This window comes from Zeus faber, assembly GCF_960531495.2.
Source record: "Zeus faber genome assembly, chromosome: 9".
Classification (NCBI taxonomy): Eukaryota; Metazoa; Chordata; class Actinopteri; order Zeiformes; family Zeidae; genus Zeus; species Zeus faber.
In genome coordinates, this window is record NC_137197.1 from 29,057,594 (window position 1) to 29,068,024 (window position 10,431).

The window sequence follows — 10,431 nt, forward strand, 5'->3', positions numbered from 1 at the left end:
ATCACATTGAGACTCAGTGGAATTAGAACCCCCATCTGAGTAACTCGGGTGGAGCACCACCGGACCCGCTACCATTTTACAGTTCCCATGCTCAGCTAAGAGCCAAGCATGGGAACTGCTGTTGTTGGCTGCAGACACCAGCACAAATCAGTACCAACTGTCCATGACAAAATTGCAGACAAGGGAAAAATATAAGTTTTTAAAAAACAAGTGTGTATTGTCTGTAACGTTGACGGTAGGCTGTGCAAGCCTTGTAGATCTATTATGCGTGAAGACTCAGCAACTGGGTTGCTTATTTCTCACCTCAAATTTGTTCAGAAATAGATTTAGGTGGACTGCTAAGGTGAAATAAGTGAATGTTTACGTACCTCATACAACAGAACACTACTACTCATGCTCAAACCCCATTGGCTCATAGAACCCTTCTACTCATGCTCAAACCCCATTGGCTCACAGAACTAGGGGCCTCAGGAGGGAGGCGACACACTGAAACAGAGCATCAGGAACAGGATGGGTTGAGAGGCATGTTAGAATGACTAGAATGCATAATCTGAGTGGTATTTTTAGCAAAAAACTTTAAAGACATGTTTTGGGAATCTCAGAGACCTATGTTTATTAACTTGCTGAGAATAAGTATAATAGGTCCCCTCTAAGCAATCCCTTTATTCGGTCGATCGTTTTAAAGAAAAATGAGCAGTGAATGAAAAACAAATCGCAAAAAAAATCAATATAGCTTTGCAGCGCGGTTCTTGCCTCGACGCTCGTCGTTATGTGTCGCAAAAACCACGAGCGAATTTCAATCTCTACTGGTGATCCAAAGAACTTTTTTTTTTTGTTCTTTTTTGGAAAACGGTCAATCGCCGCGAACGCGACCCCCCCAGAAAAAATGTTTTGTTTTTTTTTTTAATAAAAGGGGTTCGGTTGCCACAAGGCTGTGAGTGCAGTTCGGATCACAGTGGTTGCGGACAAGTTCAGCATCTCATCTCCTGGAGCCACCTCGCTAAGGCCTGGACGATAGTTTAGCCACCATGTTTTGTTTTTTTTGTGTGCATTGAAAAGGGGGCAGGGCCTAAATTAATGCTTTCGTTGGCTTCCCAAAATTTGCATTATTTTTTTTATTAAACGTTTAGAAAAGTACTACCAAAGTCATGCAACTACCAATTTTTTCTATGTTCTGAACGGAAACATTCCTCCCATGGCGCTGTCTTTGAATCTGTCTGTGCTGGTTGCCAGGAGGATGAGGTTTAGGTGTGGGGGGATTGAGCTGGGGGTGGGGGCGGGAAGTGTTTTTTCTTTTTTTCCTTTTCCTTCTTCCTTTCAGGCACTGCCATCCTTGAGGCGCTGGCTGCGCGCCTTGTACACCTCGATGAGCAGGTCCTTGACATACTGGATCTCGCGCTCCACTGACTCGGCCTTGTCGCGCAGCTCGCGGTTCTGCCCCTCCAGCCCATGGAGCTCCTCCTCCAGACAGTCCAGCTCCGCCCTCTTGCGCAGCCGGTACCTGCAGTCGGCAGAGGGGGAGAAGCGCAACGGGCAATGGGTCGCCGGGCTGTGCCACACGGAGGAACGCACAGTCACAAATTTCACATTTTGTGTGTTAAAAAAATAACAAACACACACGCACACACGCACACACACACACACACACGCACACACACACACACACACACACACACACACACACACACACACACACACACACACACTTTTCTCAAGAAATATCGATGACCAAAATTTGAAATCAAAAGAATATTAGCAGTAATAATCTTTATCATGTAATAATAATCATCATCTTGTGAGATATTTAAGGTAATAACTTGTCGTAATTAATTTCGGCAACAAATATGTATATTAATTTCATAACAACGCAATGATAATTGTATCGTTACGCAGATGATGAAATCATCACTAATTCTGAAGTAGTCATTTAAGAAAAAATGAAATGTATGCATGTTTCCTCAGCACCTTTTTACAGATTACAGTAGCAGTCTGTTTTTATTGGTGTCGAATACTAATTTATTTACATGAACAGTTTGCCCGATCATATTAGCAATTTTTCAATTCGACCAACACAGCATTTCTCTCTCACACACACACACACACACACACACACACACACACACACACACACACACACACACACACACACACACACACACACACACACACACACACACACACACACACACACACACACTTAGGCGGGGTTCTGATTTGGCAGGCGGTGTGGGACTTTCCACAGCGTCCTGCTTCACTGCAGGACATTACATTTGAACGTAACCTCACTCCGGCCACAGATAACCATCACCAGTTGATGTAACCATTAAGACGTCAGACTGTTGAAAACCTAGGGTTGGAAACTTACAGTTGGCTCAAATCAAAGAATTAAAAGGGGATTGTGCACCATTTACTGGCCAATAGGTTTTTGTTTTTTTTAACATTTAACAACAGACTTTAACATGAATTAAACTAATTGGCAGCATTATGGTGTTTTTAGGGACATCTTATGGTAATTAAAGATGGCTAGAATGATATATATGTATAATAAAAATATGTCTAGTAATACTAATAAACAACGTGGTATTTTTAAGTCTTCATGTTGGACTGCATCACACCAAAGTTACTGGGCTGATGATAGACAGATAGAAGCAGCGCTCAGTACCTGTGAGCAGCCGTCTTGTTCTGGTCCCTCTTTTTCTGCTTCCTCTCTCCGCTGTTGGCTTCCAGGGTGACGGCCCCCACCATCAGAGGCGGCTTGAGCGAGCAGGGCTCATGCTTGAGCCTCTGGGTGGGGCGGTGGATGGAAACGCCCACCAGAGGCCCCTCGCCCTCCCCCCGGGAGAGACATTCGTAGCTTTGGTCTGGAAGGCATTCTGGGTAGAGGTAGTGGCCGTGTTGGGGCTCCACAGCTTGTGCTTGCGAGGGCTGCTGCTCCAGGTCACCTATAAAGCTATGGTAAGGCTCCGCACCGGCCATGGACTGGTGGAAATAGCCGTCGCCGGTTACCATTGTCTCTTGGGGCACGGCTCCGGGGAGTCCGCCGTCTTTGCCGCAGTGCAGGACCTCCAGCCCGGCGCCGTCATAACTTCCACTCACCTTCAAGTTGTGCATCAACTGTCCTTCGCGCTTGTGGTTGTGGTTGTGGTTGTGGTTGTGGTTGTGGTGGCCATCGTACGAGCCTCCGAGGCAGAATCCCCGTGCGATCTCCTCGCTGCAAAACATTCCCTCTGTAAAACAATAGCTCTCCTCTTCCTTCAACGATAAAGCACATTCTCTGACCTTCTTGGCGCCTCCGAGACTATTCTTGCCCACTGTCTTCAGCGTAGAATAGTGGTTCGCAGACAAGTCTGCGCTTCCTGAGTAACTTCCCCTGGAGCCCCACGTATCGAGTCCAACTTCCTCCCCGACTTTCACTGCATCACTGATCCCTCTTCGCCCGTTGTTGTGGTGGTAGCGATGGTGGTAGTTGTACGGCGCTGGTCGCGCTATTTTGGTTCGGCCGATGGGGCCACCGCAAAAGCTGGCAAGATCCAGTTCCCCTGTTGCCAAGGTAACAACCACGGGGCTGGTTTCTGATTGGACGGTCCCATAGGAAGCATAGGGTAATTGGTAATAAGACTGGGTGCCCATGGCCTGGGCACCCTTGTCACATTTTGAGGATTTCTCCAACTTGGCTGTGGCCAAAGTGGACTCTGAGCGGAAGTAGTCCTCCAGCTGAGCCAGCTCCTCCTGCAGTAAAGAGGTCATGACCTCCAGATCAGAGGGCACCTTGACATCCTGTTCCAGCGGCGAGGGCGGAAGCGAGGAGCTCGGAGACGACTCGGTGGTGGACACAAACGAAGACAAATCGACTTTTTCCGTCATCCAATCCGTGTGACCATCACCTGGGAAAAATTGTAAAATTAAAAAAATAATAATAATTAAAAAAATTCGCAAAACAGGCAATAAATGCATATGAATATGAAAGCTATTCATTTGAATGGAGGCTAAATAACTGGAGACAGAAAACAGCAATTCTGTGAAAAAGTCCTAAAAATCACAAGCAAAATGAAATCAAATTAAAAAGAAAATTTAAAGCTAGCTAGTTCCAATCAAATATTGAGTCAAAATATCCAAACACGACTAACCGATCATCTGAAAATGATTGAACAGCATCGTCTGCACTCGATAAATATCCACTTAGCTGTACTCACTGTACGACATTAGCCCCCGTGCTGCACTGCGGCTCCAACCTCGGAATGTGGAAAAATAAAAAATCGTCTTGCGGTAACTCACCAATTAAGTTCTGCCTCTCCTTAGGCTCCGCCCCCCCCCTGGCTCCTGATTGGCCGGGGCTAGCCCGTCGGAGAGAGGGAATTTTCCTGCGAAGGGTCGACGCGGCCATCGTGAATTCTACTTCGGCCGAAACGGAGAAAGGCACAAACTGCACAGTAGTTTGGGCAAATTGTCACAGTGGACAGAGTTGTCCCAAGACCTGAAGACCTGTTGAGAAATTTGGAAAATAGAAATAAAATTGTGGGGGTATTTGAGTATTGCAATTAAAAAGGAAAAAAAAAAATGTTTTTTTAGACAAACCAATTGTCTCCTACAGCTTTAAAATACAAAAAAAAGTACAAAACATTTTTTTTTAATTACAAGGATGATATATTTTTTAATGATTTCCCAGAGAACTATTTAACCAATTAATGTCAAAACTTGAGCTTCACCCATCACTTTACCACGTCAAAGTATAAATATTAAATCATTAAAACACGAAGCATTTAAAAGCTCCCTAAACTCTCACTTAAAGATTATTAAGACAAATAATGACAATATATAATGACAATATAAGACAAAATTAAGTATCTGAAAAAAATAAATAAAAATAGTACACATAATACTGTATAGCTAAACATATGACATTGTAATGACATGGACAAATATAATGCAGAGAAATAACTAATAATAATATCTGTTTGATATTATTGTTAAATAAAAATAATTTAATTTTACACTTTAAAATAATGCTTTACAATATAAAGAGAGTCAATTATCTTTCCATGTGGGGGGAAAAAAGTTTGGCCACTTTAAATTGTGACAAACGCCCTAAATAAACAATGATTCCAAACATTCTAAACATAAAAAATAAATAAACTATCAGAAAGAGAGGCACACAAACACAGCACCGGACATGGAAACTGTCTCTCCCTGAACTTTCAGTAAAGCAATAACACTTACCCCATAATGTCAGAATAGTCTGAAGTTGTTGAAGTGCGTTGCAAAAGAAAATGCAAGGCACGGGAACTGTTGTGGAGGGATGAACGCGATTTTAAAAAGCCATATTTCCCCCTGGAAGACCAAGGAGCCTACGTGAAGTGCTATTTGGACGGACAGAAAGTTTTTAACTCCGCTACTTCTTCTGGAACTCCCGTCGCCGGACCGCACCACAGCAGGCGGATCCCTCCGCAGTTTGCAGAGTTCAGCCGTCCCGTTACGTCACCGACCCCGGGACTTTCCTATTGCCCAGAGACCCGGGTGGTTTTTTAGGGTGTTTTTTTTAGGGTTTTCTTTTTAGGGTTTTCTTTTAGGGTTTTCTTTTAGGGTTTTCTTTTAGGGTTTTCTTTTTCCAGCCACATCCCAACTTCACAGGCACGGAAAAACAACACCTAATTGAATGAGGGTTGTACTCATTAAATTACAAACACGATTTCATTGTCGTCATTTATTTCGTTTCGTTTTAACCGTTTTGATATTGCGAGTCAACATTCCACATTCGTCCGTCTTAATTTTAAGATGGTAAAAAAGCAAAAAAAAAAAAAAAAAAAGCACACAAGATATACATCTTTTTTAAACGTGAACATAGAGAGGAGGAGGGGAGCGGGGCAGACGTCGATTACTGAGACTACTTTGTGGCGCGCCGCGGCGGAAGGAGACGGTGTTGCGGCTGAAAGGTGTAACTTTAGTTGCAGCCCTGTTGCGTCAGATCCGCGGGGGATTCGCCAAATGCCGGAGAACGGGGCCACGTGATTGGTTGGTCTTGAAGACGTTTCCTATTGGGTCCTGTATTGATCTGCGCAATGATTGCTCATAGGCCGCGCGAAGGGTGGATTCAAACTTGGGATGGGGGGGTGGAAGAACAACAAGAAGGTGATTTTCTTTTTTTTAAATATATCTTCAGTCTTTCTGCTAATTAAAGTAGAAACTGTAGCATGTAACAGACACCAATCTGTACATACCCATACACATCCAATGTACTACAAATACACAATATATATGTTTCAATATATAGACTGTATTTGTTCATTTGCTATATATTAATCAGTATATCTACATTAAATTGCACCCTTGGCACAACACAAAGGGTGCAATTGAAAATTAGTGTGTGTGTAATAATGGTAATAATAATAATAATTATATAATAATGATTTTTTTTAAATGATCATCAATAATTATCCCTGTTAAACATTGTACATACATATACGTGTGTTTTGATTATGGATGTGTTTGCGTATGTCTTTTCATTGTATACATTTATTTAAAAAAAATCCTCTCTCAATTACAGGTTTCTCACTAGGTCTCTGAAGTGCTTGAAAAGCCCTGTAAAAAAACTTGATAATTGAAAACCTGTGAAATCCCCCTTGTTTTGTTCAAATCATAACGTCAAAAACGTTTCCAAAATGGCTTTGACGACATAGATAATGCCAGGGAAATGAGAATTTAATCCAGCATGGTCGGAAATATACACTTATAATGGCTGATGATGAGATGAATAATCAATATGAATATATATACTGTCTATATACACACACACACACACACACACACACGCACACACGCACACACACTAGTAGTAATAATTGACAATGATACTAAGATTATATTACTGTGGCAGTTTTGCCTACCATGCGCCATGGGGTTTTCAGGGACCTCCGGCACAGAAGACAGGGTTGAAGAAGGGAGTGGGCCGGTTGGAATTAGCCCGGAGCAGATAGACATGTGTCATGAAATTGGCTCCTCTCTCCTGAGTGTGTGAGGGGATGGGGGTTTTACCTGTTGCTCGTTAGACCAACCAATGAGCAACAGGTATGCAGCCACTCTGACCCTGGGTCCCAAATTACCTGATCCAGGTCAGGTGTGGCTGCTCAAACCCCAATTACATTTTCATTCATAAAGATCACATTGGAAATTGATTATATAAATAGTGCTTTAAAAAGTACTTGAAAGGCCTTGAATTTCATTTTGTAATGCCAGAATGAACCCCCGAATCTCGATTAAAAAAATAGACGGACATACTGCAAAAGCAAAGTTTTAAAGAGTACTGTGGAGATCATTTACTGGACTACAAGTAGAAGTAGTGATATGGAAAATAACTCAAGTTAGGGTATTGCGTGTATTGCTACTGGTGTAGTGTAGTTCTACTAGATGGTGTAGTGCTACCAGACTGTGTAGTGCTACTAGATGGTAGTGCTACTAGACGGTGTAGTGCTACTCGATGGTGTAGCGTTACTAGACGGTGTAGTGCTACTAGACGGTGTAGTGCTTCTAGCTGACGTTGAAATACTTGATGGTGTAGTGCTGTCGCAAGACCTGAAGACCTGTTGAGAAAATTGGAAAATAAAAATAAAATTGGGGGGGGGGGGGGTTTGAGTACAGGTCCTCCTCACTTAACGCCCTACCTGTTTAATGACCGTTCGGACTTACGACCAGCTCTCTGACCAGTCTGTATTACAATTACACAGTACAATACTGCGGCGTCTCAGCGTCAAGCATCTCATCGCCCATCACCGTTCTCAGTCACACCCTCGTTCCTAGTCTGTCAGTCTTCACTACACTAGCGTTTGCAATGGCCATGCCTCCTCACCGTGAAATAACACAGGTCTTCGCTTATCGACCAATTCACTTAACAACCAGGTTGTAGGAATGGAACTTGGTCGTTAAGTGAGGAGTACCTGTATTGCAATTTAAAAAAAAAGATTTTTTTTTCTTCCTACAGCTTTAAAATACAAAAAAAACACTTTTTTTTTATTACAATGATAATAAAAAAAATATTTTCCAGAGAACTATTTAACAATTTGAGGTCATAATTTGAGTTTCTCCTATCACTTTACCACGTCAAAGTAAAAATATTAAATCATTAAAACATGAAGCATTTAAAAGCCCCCTAAACTCTTACTTAAAATTATTAAGACAAATAATGACAATATACATAATGACAATATAAGACAGGTGTGCTGCTCAAACCACACCATCCCCGACACCAAGCAGGGAACAAAAAAAGAAAAAGAAAACGCCTAAAATACAGAGTCTGACATAGAGTTACTATACCTAAAAATACAGACTCTGACCAAGGGTTACTATACCTAAAATAAATAAAATACCAGACTCTGACAGGCTTCCCATACCTTCAACCAACAAATGTCCAAAATTTTTTACTGATCCCCAAGGGACCCGGTTCCCCGGAACAGCACGGTCCACCGGCTTCCTTCCCCCAGGACGGCGATGCAGACTCCCCTCCTCTCTTGCGGAGCGTGGGACCTCGAGCTGCTGTGTTTTCTGGTGGAGGCACGGCCAGGCTGCTGGGCTGTGCATGGTCCCGGCGGTGGCTGCTGGGCGGAGAAGCTAGCTGCCAGCGGTCACATGTGGTGGTTGCTGTGGCTGCTTCTCCCCTGGTCCTCCGCCGGACCCCCTGGGTGCTGGTGCTGCCAGTCGGGAGAGGGTTGGTGCTGGGGCCGCCCATTGACCCGCTGATCGCTCCAGGGCGTCTTGGGTCGGCCCATGCTGTGTCCCTTTCCCTTCCCTGACTGTGTGGCAGTTTCACCTAACACACGCGACTCAAGTGGCGTGTTCAGGTCCACTCTCTACAATAAACTGTAGACACCAGTTTATTGTAGAGAGTGGACCAGTTGGAATTAGCCCGGAGCAGATAGACATGTGTCATGAAACGGGCTCCTCTCTCCTGAGTGTGTGTGGGGATGGGGGTTTTACCTGTTGCTCATTAGACGAGCAACAGGTAAAGGCAGCCACTCTGGCAGCCACTCTGATCGTGGGTCTCTAATTACCTAGATCCAGGTCAGGTGTGGTTGCTCAAACCACACCATCCCCACACCACAGTTACATTTTAATTCATAAAGATCACACTAAAAATGTATTATATAAATAGTGCTTTAAAAAGTACTTGAAAGATCTTTACACCGCGTTCCAAATTATTATGCAAACTGGATTTTTACGTGTCCTAAACATGTAATTTTTTGTTTTTCAATTAAACTCATGGATGGTATTGTGTCTCAGGGCTCTTTTGATCATGCAATCAATTTCAGACACCTGTGATATTTAGTTTGCCAGGTGAGCCCAATTAAAGGAAAACTACTTAAGAAGGACGTTCCACATTATTACGCAGGCCACAGGTTTCAAGCAATATGGGAAAGAAAAAGGATCTTTCTGTTGGCGAAAAGCGTCAAATAGTGCAATGCTACAATGCTGTCATGTTTTGGGCTGGAATCATGGGGGGAGAGCTGGTAGGCCACTTTAGGGTCCCTGAAGGTGTGAAAATGACCTCGGCAAAGTATATATAGTTTCTGACTGACCACTTTCTTCCATGGTACAAAAAGAAGAACCGTGCCTTCCGTAGCAAAATCATAGTCATGCCTGACAATGCACCATCTCTGCCATCTCACCATGCTGCAAAGAATACCTCTGTGTCATCGGCTGCTATGGGCATAAAAGGAGAGAATCTCATGGTGTGGCCCCAAATCCTCCCTGACCTCAACCCTATTGAGAACCTTTGGAGCATCCTCAAGCAAAAGATCTATGAGGGTGGGAGGCAGTTGGCATCAAAACAGCAGCTCTGGGAGGCTGTTCTGACATCCTGCAAAGAAATTCAAGCAGAAACTCTCTAAAAACTCACAAGTTCAATGGATGCAAGAATTGTGAAGGTGATATCAAAGAAGGGGTCTGATGTTAACATGTAACTTGGCCTGTTAAGATGTTTTTGATTGAAATAGCTTTTGATTTCAGTAAATATGACCTCCTAATGCTGCAAATTCAACAAATGACCATTTTCAATAACATTCGAATTATACCCTAACGGTTGATGACTTGAAAATTATGCTGACTGTCATTTGCATCGACTATTTAGAAAAATCAGAGAAAATATCATTTGCATAATAATTTGGAATGCAGTGTAATTCAATTTTGTAATTCCAGAATAAACCCTGAATCTCGATTAAAAAATAGACAGACATACTGCAAAAGCAAAGTTTTCAAGAGTACTGTGGATATCATTTACTGGACTACAAGTAGAAGTAGTGATATGGAAAATTACTCATTACTCATAAAACATTTTGATAATAGTGTGATAAAGGCTTTGCTTTGATTGGCTCGGGAAACAAAATATTTTAAAATGCTCCCATCAGTGGCGAACAATACTTTTGTTACAATAGAACTCACATTAAT

The 10,431-nt window shown here is 42.8% G+C and overlaps 1 protein-coding gene across 1 annotated transcript in view; it reads right to left on the bottom strand.

Annotated features, from left to right (window-relative positions):
* The window catches only part of atf5b (activating transcription factor 5b), a 6,156-nt gene extending 780 nt beyond the window's left edge, over positions 1-5,376 (bottom strand). The window contains exons 1-4 of the mRNA XM_080006487.1: positions 5,218-5,376; positions 4,276-4,482; positions 2,663-3,884; positions 1-1,501 (exon numbers count right to left, since the gene is read on the bottom strand). The exon at positions 1-1,501 is cut by the window's left edge and continues 780 nt beyond it. Coding sequence (XP_079862613.1) covers positions 1,318-1,501; positions 2,663-3,884; positions 4,276-4,384 — 1,515 coding nt within the window. The 5' untranslated portion in view covers positions 4,385-4,482; positions 5,218-5,376 and the 3' untranslated portion in view covers positions 1-1,317. The remainder of the gene's footprint in view (positions 1,502-2,662; positions 3,885-4,275; positions 4,483-5,217) is intronic.
* Positions 5,377-10,431: the final 5,055 nt, after the last annotated feature.